The sequence below is a fragment of the Oncorhynchus mykiss genome, chromosome 12 (assembly GCF_057628025.1).
Source record: "Oncorhynchus mykiss isolate SJ-2025 chromosome 12, ASM5762802v1, whole genome shotgun sequence".
NCBI lineage: Eukaryota > Metazoa > Chordata > Actinopteri > Salmoniformes > Salmonidae > Oncorhynchus > Oncorhynchus mykiss.
The window spans coordinates 79745581-79763468 of record NC_143033.1 but is presented as its reverse complement, the minus strand read 5'-3'; the positions used below and the strand labels follow the sequence as shown (position 1 = coordinate 79763468).

At 42.1% G+C, this 17888-nt stretch overlaps 1 protein-coding gene across 1 annotated transcript; it reads left to right on the top strand.

Annotated features, from left to right (window-relative positions):
• The first annotated feature begins 2962 nt into the window (after positions 1-2962).
• Positions 2963-17558, top strand: LOC100135986 (CD9 protein). Its single transcript, NM_001124324.1, is given in 9 exon segments — positions 2963-3084; positions 3337-3445; positions 13207-13309; positions 13536-13633; positions 15274-15348; positions 15520-15621; positions 15772-15861; positions 16786-16869; positions 17209-17558. Coding segments are annotated over 8 exon segments (693 nt in total). The 5' UTR covers positions 2963-3084; positions 3337-3379; the 3' UTR covers positions 17284-17558.
• Positions 17559-17888: the final 330 nt, after the last annotated feature.

Sequence of the window (17888 nt, the reverse complement as noted above, 5' to 3'; positions counted from 1 at the left end):
TCTCAACCTCCGGAGGGGGAAGAGGGGCTTTCACGCCTTCTTCACGACCGTGTGCATGAGTGTACGCCATTTTAAGTCCTTAGTGATTTGGACACCAAGGACCTTGAAGGAACTTGAAGCTCTTGACCCGCTCCACTGCAGCCCCGTCGTTGTGAATGGGGCGTGCCCCCCCCCTTTCTGTGATAACAATCACATTTTTATTGAAAGCAAGAAAATCACAGCAAAAAAAAACATCAAAGATGAATTTAACTTACAAGGTGTGAGGTAAACAAGCAACAACCAATTCAAATCTATCTCTACTTCACCTTTGTGATTGCTCCTCCACAATCCCTTCAGCATCACTACTTCAGAAAACATTATTGCAGCCACTTTGAGATGGGTGTCCATCAGTGCTATCACAGCCCTCTCAACAACAGCTACTGAACCTGCTATGAACTTCCAGGGGTCATTCCATTGTCTGCTTTGGCCCAGAGAGGGCAGGCCTGCCATAATTCTGTCCTGTAATATCATGGAATTTCTTGGGGCCATGGAAATGTATTGATCATTGAACAGAGTCAAACCAGTTGGATCTGGTTCCTATGGAAGAGATTGTCCACCACAAAAAGTTAACATACCAAAGGTGAAGCAAAAGCCTTTTGCGTCCTGATGATACACCGATCAACTGCAATGTAATAGTTGTTCATGTACACCTGTGTGTGTGTGTCAGTGGATGTTGCTGAGGGGGGGACGGCTCATAATAATGTCTGGAACGGCGTGAATGGAATGGCACTCCAGCCATTACCACATTCCCGACTCCCCAAGTAAGTTCCCACCAATCGTCACCAACCTCCTGTGGTGTGTGTGATGGCTGTGCTCAGGGTAGGTCTGACCTCAGAAATAAGGGGGGGGGGGGGGGGGTTGACTAGGTGGTATACAGCTACGACCAGAAGTAACTTCTTCATAGCAGGTTAGGAGAATTAGTTTAAGGTCAGGAAAAGGGTTAGGGTTAGCTAAAATGCTCTCCTAACATGCTACGAAAAATAACTTCCGGTTACTTCCTTTAGTAGTGGTTTCTTTGCAGCAATTCAACCATGAAGGCCTGATTCACACAGTCTCCTCTGAACAGTTGATGTTGAGATGTGTCTGTTACTTGAACTGTGTGAAGCATTTAAATTGGGATGCAATTTCTGAGGCTGGTAACTCTAATGATCTTATCTGCAGCAGAGGTAACTCTAGGTCTTCCTTTCCTGTGGCGGTCCTCATGAGAGCCAGTTTCATCATAGCGCTTGATGGATTTTGCGACTGCACTTGAAGAAACTTTCACATTTCTGGACATTTTCCGGATTGACTGACCTTCAAATCAAACTTCATTTGTCAAGTGCCAAACGCAACAAGTGTAGACCTTACCGTGAAATGCTTACTTACAAGCCCTAACCAACAGTGCAGTTCAAGAACAGTTAAGAAAATATTTACCAAAAAGTACTACTAAAGTAAAAGATAATAAAAAGTAACACAAAATAACTGTAATGAACGATGAGAGCTGGTTTCAAGCGCAGGGAGCAGCAGGTGTTTATTGTAAAGGACCACAGGAGGAGGCAGGTAGCTGGGTCCAGGGGCAGGCAGAAGGTCATACACAGGGGGTCCAACAAGGCAACAGTACAGGCAGGGAAAAGGCTAGTAACGTTGTCAGGGAGATCAAGCAATAGGTTGATAACAGGAAATCCGATAGGCTAAGGTACAGGCAGGGAATAGGCAAAAGGCGTCGTTAGTGAGGCAGGCAAAAACTATCATACACAGGAGGATTCAATTACGTTCAAACCAGCGCTCCGAATACGAGTGTGTCACAAAACAAACAATGCCTCACAATGATGGGATGCAAAGAACTGAACTAAATAGTGTGTGATAATGACATACAGGTGTGTGAACAGGTGATCAGAATTCAGGTGATTGGGATCTGGAGAGTGAGCTGCGTTCAGGGGATCTATGTGTTTGAGAGGTTGAGTTGGAAGCAGACGAGGTTATATACAGGGGGTACTGGTACCGAGTCAATGTGCTGGGGTACAGGTTAGTCGAGGTAATTTGTACATGTAGGTAGGATTGAAGTGACTATGAATAGATAATAAACAGCAAGTACCAGCAGTGTACGAAACAAATGGAGGGGGGTGTCAATGTAAATAGTTAACAAGGCACACCTGTTAATTGAAATGCATTCCAGGTGACTACCTCATGAAGCTGGTTGAGAGTATGCCAAGAGTGTGCAAAGCTGTCAAGGCAAAAGGTGGCTACTTTGAAGAATATAAAATATATTTTGATTTGTTTAACACTTTTTGGGTTACTACATGATTCCATATGTGTCATTTCATAGTTTGATGTCATCACTATTATTCTACAATGTAGAAAATAAAGAAACCCCCCCCCCAGGACCATGATTCAGGACTACCTGGCCTGATGACTCCTGGCTGTCCCCAGTCCACCTGGTTGTACTGCTGATTCAGTTCTGCTGTTTTGCCTGTGGCCATGAAACTCTGTCCCTGTTCACCAGACGTGCTACCTTGTCATGCTGCTGCTCCAGTTTCAACTGTTCTGTCTACGACTATGTCTACGACATAACCTGTTCACTGGACATGCTACCTTGTCCTGGACCTGCTTTGTTTCATACTCCCGAGTTGTTGGCTTGTTACACCTTCTACAACCACTGTGATTATTATTTGACCCTGCTGGTCATCTTTGAACGTTTGAACATCTTGAAGAACGACCTGACCTTAATTGCTTGCTGTTTGGGGTTTTAGGCTGACATAAAAAGGGCTTTGATTGTCGCATAACGAAAATGTTTTCCCAGAAATAGCCAAAGATAAGTTTCATTTCTTCATCATTGCTACCCTCTGTCTACTCGTCTTCTGAGGTGTACTCCCCCCCCGGTCAGTCCGTCACTCAACAACCTAATCCAATCAAATGATTCAATCGGCCCGGGGGTTGGAATTAACCCAGACCAAATCCAACAATAAATTGTCTTCTTCACACAAATCGTCTGAAATTTAAGAACGGTTTGGTGTCGCAGTTGCATTCTGCAGTGTGAAGAGACTGATCTTAGCGCAAAGAATCAAGGTAGGTTTATATTTGTTCAGCCTTGCGTTACATTTCCCTCACTGTAGATCGAGGTAGAATATCAAACACAAACTGTTACAAAATGTTTCTAATTAAAGATTCACCTCGCAGTGATTCAAACCTGGCTATGATACTCTATAGTTAACGAAATACTTACACCAACCCTCGACACAGTCTATTACCCATTACGGCTTTTTCCCCACACATATTGTAAACATTTAGATGTTTGAACATATGCAATTCGTTTCACAGGACACCAAACTGTATTTCTGACTTCCTGCGTGTAGCGTTGACCATGGCACTGGACGGATGTGGCCAGCTGTGCAAGTGTTTCCTCATCATTTTCAACATCATTTTTGCCGTAAGTATCCGTAATCTCACTAACTGTAGGCCTATTGGTAACACATTGGTATCTGGTGTGTATGAGAAAGAGAAGGGGGCTGATGTAAAATGTAAATTCATTGTGGTAGGTGAAGAGTTCAAATGTATTTATTTTTATTTAACTAGGCAAGTGGGTTAAGAACAAATTGTTATTTACAATGGTCTATTTATCTTTGATCAACCTAGGCAGCATTTGCCATTTTCTGATTTGGAAATAAGCTTTGCTTAAAGTCAAATAATTTAAATGAGATGTATCTTTGTCCAGACCCTTGCTACCATCTCTGTATATTTCCACTGCTGCTAATAACATGTCTGACTGATTAAACCACTTTCCCATCAAAGTACCAATTCATGTCTGTTGCTCACAGTTGTCCATACAATTGGATTTGTCACATGCCCGAAAATAACTGCTGTGAACTTTACCATTGAATGCTTGCTTATGAGCCCTTCCCAACGATGCAGAGTTTTAAAAGAACAATACAAATGAAATAGTAACACAAAATGTAATAAAATACAGGAGAATGGAGCTACAGACAAGGAGTACCAGATCAATGCGCAGAGGTACTAGGTATTTGAGGTCGATATGTACATGAAGGCAGGGTAAAGTGACTAGGTATCAGGATAGACAATAAGAGTAAAATAAAGTTGCATCAGCAAATTATGTGTAAAAGTGTGTTTGTGTTTTGTCGGTATGCGTGTGTGCATATGTTGTGTACTCACACACAAGTTCATTCCATTTATGAACTTCTCCTTCATTAATGGAAATTAATGATAAGTTTTGTTTCTCATGTTAAATTTCAAAATGTTGGCATTAATACAGACAATCTGCTTGGGTGACCCTTCTGGTCAGACCTTTATATCCAATCAATGTAATAAGATTACAAAAGACGCAACAAAAGAACAGTTACCTTGCAGCTGAAAAGCAGGCCTAAATCATGTGAAATATGAGCCGACAGTTGCAAAACCACAGACTTACTGCATCATTGGGGTGTGGTTAGTTCACACACAGGGGTGCTGTTTAATTTGTTGAACAAGTTTAGTCCTGGCCCCTGGTTAAGGAAGCTATTCCGTTCAGTATTTATTCTGTTGCTTTCTGTGCTTAGAAAGGAATGCCTCTTTTTAATTTTTTTTCTTAATGTCTTGTTTATTTAGATTTCCCAAACTAGACTCTTTATTTGTAGTCCTTTTTTGCAAAACAGTGCTGCACCTGACATTACATGATGACATTGTCATCATGTTACCAATCATCGTTGTCGGATGAACCTCATCTCCAAAACAAACTTTTCAGGAAATTGAGAACTGCCATATTTTCCCATTAACAAACATACAATAATGAAACTTCAGAAGCTATTTTGAATACATTTCTTGGTCTTAGAGGCCTGAAATGTTCACAGTACATCGGGGGGAGTTACGGCTTTCAATATACAGTACCAGTCAAAAGTTTGGGAACACCTACTCATTCAAGGGTTTTTCTTTATTTCTACTATTTTCTACATTGTAGAATAATAGTGAAGACATCAAAATGATTAAATAACACATGGAATCATGTAATAACCAAAAAGTGTTAAACAATCCAAATATATTTTTTATTTGAGATTCTTCAAAGTAGCCACCCTTTGCCTTGACAGCTTTGCACACTCTTGGCATTCTCTTAACCGGCTTCACCTGAAATAATTTTCCAACAGTCTTGAAGGAGTTCCCACATATGCTGAGCATTGTTGGCTGCTTTTCCTTCATTCTGCGGTCCAACTCATCCGAAACCATCTCAATTGGGTAGAGATCAGATGATTGTGGAGGCCAGGTCATCTGATGCAGCAATCCATCACTCTCCTTCTTGGTCAAATAGCCCTTACACCGCCTGGAGGTGTGTTGGGTCATTGTCCTGTTGAAAAACAAATTATCGTCCCACTAAGCCCAAACCAGATGGGAATGTGTATTGCTGCAAAATGCTGTGGTATCCATGCTGGTTAAGTGTGCCTTGAATTCTAAATAAATGAATGACAGTGTCACCAGCACAGCACCTGCACACCATCACAGCTCCTCCTCCATGCTTCACGGTGGGAACCACACATGCAGAGATCATCTAATCACCTACTCTGCGTCTCACAAAGACACGGCGGTTGTAACCAAAAATCTCAAATTCGAGACTCAGATCAAAGGACAGATTTCCAACAGTCTAATGTCCATTGCTCGTGTTTCTTGGCACAAAAAAAGTATATTCTTATTGGTGTCCTTTAGTAGTAGTTTCTTTGCAGCAATTCAACCATGAAGGCCGGATTCATGCAGTCTCCTCTGAACAGTTGAACAATAGGGCTATCTTCTGTATACCATCCCTACCTTGTCACAACACAACTGATTGGCTCAAACGCATTAAGGAAAGAAGTTCCACAAATAACTTTTAACAAGGCACACCTGTTAATTATAATGCATTCCAGGTAACTACCTCATGAAGCTGATTGAGAGAATGTCATCACTATTATTCTACAATGTAGAAAATAGTAAAAATAAAGACAAACCCTTGAATTAGTAGGTGTCCAAACTTTTGACTGGTACTGTAAAAAAAAAAGGTTTTCATCACACCCAATGTTGGTGTTTCTTGACAATCAATTGAATTTAATTGATTAATTGAACATTGTAGATTTCATAGTAACATTGAAAGGGATACTTTGGGATTTTGGCAATGAAGCCCATTATCATCTTCCTCAGAATTCAGATGAACTCATGGATACAATTTGTATGTCTCTGCATGCAGTTTGAAGGAAGTTGCTAACTAGTGTAGCGCAATGCTAACTAGCATTAGCACAATGACGAAGTATATGGTAACTGCTATCATACTAGTATATACAGTTGAAGTCGGAAGTTTACACACTTAGGTTGGAGTCATTAAAACTCGTTTTTCAACCACGCCAAAACTTAGGTTTGTTAACAAGAAATTTGTGGAAAGTCGGTTAGGACATCTACTTTGCGCATGACAAGTAATTAATTTTTTCAGCAATTGTTTACAGACCGATTATTTCACTTCTAATTCACTGTATCACAATTCCAGTGGGTCAGAAGTTTACATACAGTGGGGCAAAAAAGTATTTAGTCAGCCACCAATTGTGCAAGTTCTCCCACTTAAAAAGATGAGGCCTGGAATTTTCATCATAGGTACACTTCAACTATGACAGACAAAATGAGAAAAGAAAATCACATTGTAGGATTTTTAATGAATTTATTTGCAAATTGTGGTGGAAAATAAGTATTTGGTCACCTACAAACAAGCAAGATTTCTGGCACTCACAGACCTGTAACTTCTTTAAGAGGCTCCTCTGTCCTCCACTCGTTACCTGTATTAATGGCACCCGTTTGAACTTGTTATCAGTATAAAAGACACCTGTCCACAACCTCAAACAGTCACACTCCAAACTCCACTATGGCCAAGACCAAAGAGCTGTCAAAGGACACCAGAAACAAAATTGTAGACCTGCACCAGGCTGGGAAGACTGAATCTGCAATAGGTAAGCAGCTTAGTTTGAAGAAATCAACTGGGGGAGCAATTATTAGGAAATGGAAGACATACAAGACCACTGATAATCTCCCTCGATCTGGGGCTCCACGCAAGATCTCACCCCGTGGGGTCAAAATGATCACAAGAACGGTGAGCAGAAATCCCAGAACCACACGGGGGGACCTAGTGAATGACCTGCAGAGAGCTGGGACCAAAGTAACAAAGCCTACCATCAGTAACACACTACGCCGCCAGGGACTCAAATCCTGCAGTTTGCTAGAGAGCATTTGGATGATCCAGAAGAAGATTGGGAGAATGTCATATATTTTGGTTTCATCTGACCATAACTTTTTGGGAAAAACTGAACTCGTCGTGTTTGGAGGACAAAGAATGTTGAGTTGCAGCCAAAGAACACCATACCTACTGTGAAGCATGGGGGTGGAAACATCATGCTTTGGGGCTGTTTTTCTACAAAGGGACCAGGACGACGGATCTGTGTAAAGGAAATAATTAACGGGGCCATGTATCGTGAGATTTTGTGTGAAAACCTCCTTCCATCAGCAAGGGCATTGAAGATGAAACGTGGCTGGGTCTTTCAGCATGACAATGATCCCAAACACACCGCCCGGGCAACGAAGGAGTGGCTTCGTAAGAAGCATTTCAAGGTCCTGGAGTGGCCTAGCCAGTCTCCAGATCTCAACCCCATAGAAAATCTTTGGAGGGAGTTGAAAGTCCGTGTTGCCCAGCAACAGCCCCAAAACATCACTGCTCTAGAGGAGATCTGCATGGAGGAATGGGCCAAAATACCAGCAACAGTGTGTGAAAACCTTGTGAAGACTTACAGAAAACGTTTGACCTCTGTCATTGCCAACAAAGGGTATATAACAAATTATTGAGAAACTTTTATTGACCAAATAATTATTTTCCACTATAATTTGCAAATAAATTCATAAAAAATCCTACAATGTGATATTCTGGATTTTTTTAAATTCTAATTTTGTCTGTCATAGTTGAAGTGTACATATGATGACAATTACAAGCCTCACCTTTTTAAGTGGGAGAACTTGCACAATTGGTGGCTGACTGAATACTTTTTTGCCCCACTGTATACTAAGTTGACTGTGCCTTTTTAAACAGCTTGGACAATTGTAGAAAATTATGTAATGGCTTTTGAAGCTTCTGATAGGCAATTTGACATAATTTGAGTCAATCGGAGGTGTACCTGTGGATGTATTTCAAGGCCTACCTTCAAACTCAGTGCCTCTTTGCTTGTCATCATGGGAAAATCAAAAGAAATCAACCAAGACCTCAGAAAAATAATTGTAGACCTCCACAAGTCTGGTTGATCCTTGGGAGCAATTTCCAATTGCCTGAAGGGACTACGCTCATCTGTACAAACAATAGTACGCAAGTATCAACACCATTGGACCACGCAGCAGTCATACCTCTCTCAGGAAGGAGACGCATTCTGTCTCCTAGAGATGAACGTACTTTGGTGGAAAAGTGCAATCCCAGAAAAACAGCTAAGGACCTTGTGAAGATGCTGGAGGAAACAGGTACAAAAGTATCTATATCCACAGTAAAAGGTGTCCTATATCAACATAACCTGAAAGGCCGCTCAGCAAGGAAGAAGCCACTGCTCCAAAACCACCATAAAGAAGCTAAACTACGGTTTGCAACTGCACATGGGGACAAAGATTGTACTTTTTGGAGAAATGTCCTCAGGTCTAATGAAATAAAAATATATATTTTTGGCCATAATGACCATTGTTATGTTTGGAGGAAAAAGGGGGAGGCTTGCAAGCCAAAGAACACCATCCCAACTGTGAAGCACAGGGGTGGCAGCATCATGTTGTGGGGGTGCTTTGCTGCAAGAGGGACTGGTGCACTTCACAAAATAGATGGCATCATGAGGCTGGAGAATTATTTGGATGTATTGAAGCAACATCTCAAGACATCAGTCAGGAAGTTAATGCCTGGTTGCAAATGGATCTTCCAAATGGACAATGACCCCAAGCATACTTTCAAAGTTGTGGCAAAATGGCTTAAGGACAACAAAGTCAAGGTATTGGAGTGGCCTTTACAAAACCCTGACCTTAATCCTATATAAAATGTGTGGGCAGAACTGAAAAAGCGTGTGCGAGCAAGGAGGCCTACCAACCTGACTCAGTTACACCACCTATGTCAGGAGGAATGGGCCAAAATTCACCCAACTTAAGCTTGTGGAAGGTTACCCGAGGAACATTTGACCCAATGTAACAGTTTTCTTCCTCTTCCGAGGAGGATCGGACCAATATGCAGCGTGGTAAGTGTTCGTCATTTTATTAAACTGAACACTACAATACAAAGTAAACAAAAAGAACAACCGAAACAGTTCCTTCTGGTAACTAATACAAAGACAGAACAACTACCCACAACCCATAGTGGGAAAACAGGCTGCCTAAGTATGGTAACGATCAACAGCTGCCTCTGATTGGGAACCATACTAGGCCAAACACAGAAATACAAAACCTAGAATATACAACAGAATGCCCACCCCAACTCACGCCCTGACCAAACTAAAATAGAGACATAAAAAAGGAACTAAATACTCAATTAGTATTTACATACACTCAATTAGTATGTAAACTTCTGACCCACTGGGAATGTGATAAAATAAATGATTTATTTCAGCTTTTATTCTCTCTACCATTATTCTGACATTTCACATTCTTAAAATAAAGTGGTGATCCTAACTGACCTAAAACAGGGCATTTTTACTAGGATTAAATGTCAGGAATTGTGAAAAACTGAGTTTAAATGTATTTGGCTAAGGTGTATGTAAACTTCCGACTTCAACTGTACCATAGACTTCCAGCCATTTTGCTAATGCTAATAAGCATTAGTTTACCTGCCTTCAAACTCAGTGCTTGACAGCACATTTTTACTGATTGAGCTCCTGTTCCTCTTATAGAATATTAGCTCAAAAGTGTTGCATCTAAATATAAAGCACTGTTCTGAATGCAGAGACATGAAAACAGTATTCATGAGTTCACCTGACTGGGGAAGTATATACAGTGCTCAAAAAAATAAAGGGAACACTAAAATAACACATCCTAGATCTGAATGAATGAAATATTCTTATTAAATACTTTTTTCTTTACATAGTTGAATGTGCTGACAACAAAATCACACAAATTATCAATGGAAATCAAATGTATCAACCCATGGAGGTCTGGATTTGGAGTCACACTCAAAATTAAACTGGAAAACCACACTACAGGCTGATCCAACTTTGATGTAATGTCCTTAAAACAAGTCAAAATGAGGCTCAGTAGTGTGTGTGGCCTCCATATGCCTGTATGACCTCCCTACAACGCCTAGGCATGCTCCTGATGAGGTGGCGGATGGTCTCCTGAGGGATCTCCTCCCAGACCTGGACTAAAGCATCCGCCAACTCCTGGACAGTCTGTGGTGCAATGTGGTCCTGGACAGTCTGTTGGTGGATGGAGCGAGACATGATGTCCCAGATGTGCTCAATTGGATTCAGGTCTGGGGAACGGACGGGCCAGTCCATAGCATCAATGCCTTCCTCTTGCAGGAACTGCTGACACACTCCAGCCACATGAGGTCTAGCATTGTCTTGCATTAGGAGGAACCCAGGGCCAACCGCACCAGCATATGGTCTCACAAGGGGTCTGAGGATCTCATCTCGGTACCTAATGGCAGTCAGGCTACCTCTGGCGAGCACATGGAGGGCTGTGCGGCCCCCCCCCCCAAAGAAATGCCACCCCACATCATGACTGACCCACCACCAAACCGGTCATGCTGGAGGATGTTGCAGGCAGAACATTCTTCACGCCGTCTCCAGACTGTCACGTCTGTCACATGTGCTCAGTGTGAACCTGCTTTCATCTGTGAAGAGCACAGGGCGCCAGTGGCGAATTTGCCAATCTTGGTGTTCTCTGGCAAATGCCAAACGTCCTGCACAGTGTTGGGCTGTAAGCACAACCCCCACCTGTGGACATCGGGCCCTCATACCACCCTCATGGAGTCTGTTTCTGACCGTTTGAGCAGACACATGCACATTTGTGGCCTGCTGGAGGTCATTTTGCAGGGCTCTGGCAGTGCTCCTCCTGCTCCTCCTTGCACAAAGGCGGAGGTAGCGGTCCTGCTGCTGGGTTGTTGCCCTCCTCCACGTCTCCTGATGTACTGGCCTGTCTCCTGGTAGCACCTCCATGCTCTGGACACTACGCTGACAGACACAGCAAACCTTCTTGCCACAGCTCGCATTGATGTGCCATCCTGGATGAGCTGCACTACCTGAGACACTTGTGTGGGTTGTAGACTCCGTCTCATGCTACCACTAGAGTGAAAGCACCGCCAGCATTCAAAAGTGAGCAAAACATCAGCCAGGAAGCATAGGAACTGAGAAGTGGTCTGTGGTCACCACCTGCAGAACCACTCCTTTATTGGGGGTGTCTTGCTAAATGCCTATAATTTCCACCTGTTGTCTATTGATTGACTTGGAGTTACATTGTGTTGTTTAAGTGTTCCCTTTATTTTTTTGAGCAGTGTAGATAACGGGCTTCGTTGCCAAAATCCAGAAGTATCCCTTTAACCTGTTGAATCTATGGGGGCGCTATTTCATTATTGGATAAAAGAATGTGCCCGTTTTTAAGCGCAATATTTTGTCACGAAAAGATGCTTGACTATGCATATAATTGACAGCTTTGGAAAGAAAACAGTCTGACGTTTCCAAAACTGCAAAGATATTATCTGTGAGTGCCACAGAACTCATGCTACAGGCGAAACCAAGATGAAACTTCAAACAGGAAATGAGCAGAATTTCTGAAGCTCTGTTTTCCAATGTCTCCTTATATGGCTGTGAATGCAGCAGGAACGAACCTGCGCTTTCTGTCGTTTCTTCAAGATGTCTGCAGCATTGTGACGTATTTGTAGGCATATCATTGGAAGATTGGCCATAAGAGACTACGTTTTCAAGGGATCCGCCCGGTGTCCTTTGTCTAAATTGGTGCGTAATCTTCAGTTGCTGGCATTTTCTCCTGGGATTCAGGACAGAAAGCACACTTCCACGAAGGATATATCATCGAAGAGATATGTGAAAAACACCTTGAGGATTGGTTCTAAACAACGTTTGCCATGTTTCAGTCGATATTATGGAGTTAATTTGGAAAAAAGTTTGGCGTATTGATGACTGGATTTTCGTTTTTTTTTTGGTAGCCAAACGTGACGCAACAAACGGAGCGATTTCTCCTAAACAAATAATCTTTCAGGAAAAACTGAACATTTGCTATCTAACAGTCTCCTCATTGAAAACATCTGAAGTTCTTCAAAGGTAAATGATTTTATTTGAAGGCTTTTCTGTTTTTTGTGAAAATGTTGTCTGCTGAATGCTAAATGCTACGCTAGCTAGCTACTGTTACACAAATGATTGTTTTCCTATGGTTGAGAAGCATATTTTGAAAATCTGAGATGACGGTGTTGTTAACAAAAGGCTAAGCTTGAGAGCTAGCATATTTATTTCATTTGCGATTTTCATGAATAATTAACGTTGCGTTATGCTAATGAGCTTGCAGGGATAAATACACTCCTGGATACAGGTTTTTTTGGTAGCCAAACGTGATGTACAAAACGGAGCGATTTCTCATACACGAATCTTTTTGGAAAAACTGAACATTTGCTATCTGAGTGTCCTCATTGAAAACATCTGAAGTTCTTCAAAGGTAAATGATTTTATTTGAAGGCTTTTCTTGTTTTTGTGAAAATGTTGCATGCTGAATGCTACGCTAAATGCTACGCTAAATGCTACGCTAAATGCTACGCTAAATGCTACGCTAAATGCTACGCTAAATGCTACGCTAAATGCTACGCTAAATGCTACGCTAAATGCTACGCTAAATGCTACGCTAAATGCTACGCTAGGTATCAATACTCTTACACAAATGCTTGTTTTGCTATGGTTGAAAAGCATATTTTGAAAATCTGAGATGACAGTGTTGTTAACAAAAGGCTAATCTTGAGAGCTAGCATATTTATTTCATTTCATTTGCGATTTTCATGAATAGTTAACATTGCGTTATGGTAATGAGCTTAGGTCTATAAATAGGATCCCGGATCCGGGTTTGCTCGCCGCAACTTACTAGAACATCTTTTACACTATATTTGTAACATCTTGTGTGAGACTGATCTTTAGATGTGGTTGCACAAACTGTTTCATGCACAGTTTTTGTTGTTTCTTCCTCTGACAGCTGGTGGGTTTTGCGATGTTCGGGTTGGGCTTGTGGCTGAGGTTCAGCTCTGAGACCAGAGGATTTTTCGACATAGACCTCAACACACAACAGTTTGTCATCGGTGAGCTCACACAACTCTGCTCTACTAATTTCAGACCCAAATGTTTTGGAAAGCTTTTTGCAGCTGTAAACCATGGATAGACAGACTATACAACTTTGTTTATTAATGACTTATAAACTATTTGAAAACCATTTATAAAGTATAACTTAAGTGTTACTGAAAAATGATTAGTGCTGAACAGCGAACATTGACAAATGGGCATCTCTCGCTCTCTCTCATACTGTAGGTGTGTCAGTGTTGATTGCGTTAGGAGCAGTGATATTGCTCGTGGCTGTTTTCGGAGACTATGGAGCATGCAATGAGAATATGAATGGATTGGCAGTGGTAAGCTACAACAAAGAAAAACAGCATCCATTTTCCATTAGTTACACTACACTGAAGTGGGGGCACAAAGTATTTGACAGCCCTGATTTAGAGGCTTGAGTGGGCAGAGGTAAGTAACCTTAGCTAATAATGTCACGTCCTGCCTGACCTTAGTTCCTTTTTTATGTCTCTATTTTGGTTTGGTCAGGGCGTGAGTTGGGGTGGGCATTCTGTTTTGTTCTATGTTTTGTATTTCTGTGTTTGGCCTGGTATGGTTCCCAATCAGAGGCAGCTGTCTATCGTTGTCTCTGATTGAGAACCATACTTAGGTAGCCTGTTCCCACCTGTGTTGGTGGGTGGTAGTTTTGTGGTGTTTCACCTGACAGGACTGTTTCGTTTCTTACATTCTCGTTATTTTTGTTTCGTGTTCTGTTATATTAACATGTACACTTACCACGCTGCATGTTGGTCCGATCTTAACTACTCTTCCTCAGATGAAGAGGAGAACCGTTACAAATAAGAACATGCATGTTAGTTTCACTTCCTAATAAGAGTTCCTCACTAGAAAGTATCTAAACTTGTTCAGTCCAATATGTCACCCAAAGCCCTTACCCACAAAGCACCAGTGGAAATCTAATCTGTGACGTGGGAGCATTTGGATTGTTGAGTGATCCTGCTGCTTTTTCCCGCCACAGAATTCTCAGGTTCTCCTTGCTGCACCGCTGACCTCTCAAGGGCCTAGCAAGCACTTGTCATCAATCCCTCAACTGATCTGCTACCTCGAGCCATGGTGCACTTTGCAACCATAGAGGAGCACTGGGAATCTCGCCTCTGTCTGAGAAAGCCAAAGACTTTTAAGCTTCCATTTAACAAGAGCTCGAGATAGGAAATACTTGCTTCCTGTATGAAGCTTTGCTGCAGGACATTTTTGTGGGTGACCTGTTTCCTGGTTTACCACCACCATGGGTATAGCAACAGGTTTCCAGTTCTTAGGGATAGTGAGTTCAAGGAAGAGGTCAAAGGCTCTAACAAAGTCCCTAGATTTGGAAAACACTTTCACAGCATGAAATAAACCAAACTATTATTAGCTATTCCTCTACGAAACACACTACAGTTTTTGATGTCGGAGAGAAACAGATGATGCAATTATGATTGCTTCGTATCTCAAATTGACAAAGCAATGCGCTTACTAATTTACAGCTATGATGAGCTGAAACTTGTTTTTGGCTGCAGGTTCAAGGTAGAAATCACAGTAAATTAATCTTGCTCAGAGCTTCCTGTTGCCATTTTGCGTCAGCGATTGCTTTCTCTGTGTGGTTTATTATTGGATGCATGACTGAGCGTGTCATACAGTATGTAATCGCTCTCATGTTGAGGAATGTTAGCAATTCTATGCTTGAGTAGCTTGTGAAGATAGCCAGTGATTTACTTTAGAGGCACACTGTAACCTTCACACAGTTTCTCAGAAAGGTCATGGTCTTTTGTCATTGTTGCAACTTTAAATTCAACTTTATTTATTGTTCATACATTTAACGTCACAACACAAATAAGAAATACGGAAATGTAAAGGGAAGTTTCTACATATACTGGGGCTTTATGTATGGTAATTCATACCGTATGTGTTCTGCTGTTTACCTGACTTGTTTACCTGTCCCTCCCAGTTTTCCTGCCTGCTGGCTATCCTGGCTGTAGTAGAGATTGCAGCCGGTGTGTTCGCCTACATGAGAAGCGATGAGGTGAGAGAGGGAAGGGAAAGAGGGAGCGAGAGAATTATGAATGATAAACAACTTCAAGCCAAGGCTTCCCTTTCACGCAGATCACCAAACCCTGTGCTATTTCATGAAATGGTAGTAGTCAACAGTGTAACTCTACCTCATGTGTTGTCGTCTTCTCTTTGTGCTGTGCAGGTGGGTGAGCAGCTGGCAAAATTCTATATGACTGTGTACGCTCAGTATGTGGACAAAGGAGACCCTGGCTTGGCTGTTACCCTGTCCATGTTCCACAATCTGGTAAAGATCAAACCTATTCCCAAACTATTAATAGCATCACAGCTAGAGTTAGGCACATTTCACTCCATCAGAGCTAATTCAATCCACAACTCTATAACAATTATGTACACATTCTGAATTGCACTTGCCTTTTCTCTCTCTCTCTTCTAGTTGCACTGCTGTGGACTCATTGGTGCCTTGGACATCTTGGTTAAAAAAACATGTCCCGAAACTGGCATTTGGGAGACCTTAACTCTCCCTGTGAGTGTGTTCATTATAGGCCAAATCCTATAAACTTGAGAAACATGTGCACCTTGAACTTCAATGTATTTCATGCATTGCTGTCCAGCCAATGGATATTTGCGAGTATATGTAAGGTGCAGGGCTGGCCCGCTCATTAGGCAGACGCCGGTGGAGGCAGATTGACGAGGGTGGCATTTTCTAAGCTAAGCTGAACAAGACGCACCAACAACGCATAAAGCCTCACATTATTCTACCTAAAAACAAAGAAAAATTCACTCAATCAATGGCAAATGGGCTTTAGGTGAGCGCTGATGCCGCCCTATGCCCACTTCCTCAAAGGAGCAACATTTTTAGCTTGTCCGTTCACAGTGCGCCTCTCCAGGGTGCTGTTGGAGAGACGCATTGCTGCAGCGCTCCACCAACATTCTGTCAAAAACATTATCTAGCGTAAATCATGTAGCAAATACAGGATATTGTAGAAAGAGTATGTGGCCTTTTTCTGTAGCCTACAGGCTGGAGATAATCAATGAGATGGACACATATGCAACATGCAGGTTTCTCCAATCAAAGAGCCAAATCTAAATGTTGCCCAATCAAACAAAAATGCACTGACATGTTAAAAAAAGAATAGAACTGAAAATAAACTTGATTTCAACATCTGGAAAATACGTAGTTTTGCTGGGTGGTAATTTCTTTCTCTCGCCTAGGGTGGCAGAACAGCCATGACCGGCCCTGTACAGGTGCATAGGATACGGTCGTTTTTCATATTGGCTGTATAACTGACTATTTTACATATTTGTTTTTATTCTAATCTGTCAAGACTGTGACAAATTACATTTGTTACTTAGTTTATTCCCCTATAGGGGCATCGAGGAGGCTGGCCTAGATGTACTTAGCCCAAGGCCCTAACCCGTCCCCCCTCTGGTCTCTGTCCCCCTGCAGGCCTGCCCCACAGTGATCCTCAACCTCTTTGAGTCCAAAGCGCCTCTGGTGATGGGCCTCTTCCTTGGGACTGCTGCTATGCTGGTAGGTACACACTGACACACAGTTTAGTGGTCAAATTTGTGAACCAGTGGATATGTTGCTGCAGGGTCAGAAATGCACTGGTTAGAAGAGAGCAACAGACGGGTGTTGTTACCGGGCTGAATGTGATGAAACTGATTGTCAGAGGAGAGTTGAAGCAAACCAAGATTTTGATGTTTTCCCTTTTCAACCTTTTGCTTCTCCTTTGTAGTAACCCATACCTTCATCTGTCGCTTCATGTGTTCTAATCCAGAAGGGGGAGGGGAAATCGCTCACCCTGCTCTCATCCCCTTCTGCTTAACCCTTTCCTCCCTCATCACCATCTCCTCCTGTTGCTCCTAGATCACAGCCCTGGTGTGCTGCAGCATCCTCATGAAACAGATCAAGAAGAGTCACCTCTCTGCCCCCATGTACTGAGGGGACAGGACCACCACCACGTTCAAACATTTCTCCACTATGAGACCAAACCAGATGGTTGTCATTCAGTGACCATCACCCCATCTTTTCACGTAATACTTCTGGAGAGGTGCCCAATAAAAATATCCTAATTAGCTTTCATTCATTTGCGTAGCTGGACAGGGCTCTGGATCATCTGGACATGCTTTAGATGACATATGAACAGGGCAAGACACTGTTGCTCTGCCCCTCTTCCCACTAGTCCTTAACTGATTTTTTTTAAGGTAAAAAAAAAAGATTACCGAATGTATATAGCTGCGCTTGCTGACATGAAAGGGACCATTTCATTAAGTCATACAGCGCATTAAGAGGGCACTGCTGTAATCAGACAAGTGAAGCACTGTCCAACATTACCTTTCCCTGTAATAACATCAGTTTAGAATCATGTTTGTTGCAATGTACTGCTGACAGAATTAGTATCTTAACATGGTGTTAGGATTTAACTGGATTAATCTGTATTTGGTTCTCTATGCCAAATTAAGTACATTAACATTAATCATGCTCCACTTGTACGCCCTGAGCCCTGTTTGGATGTTGATGTGGGATGATATGCAAAGTTGAGTCAG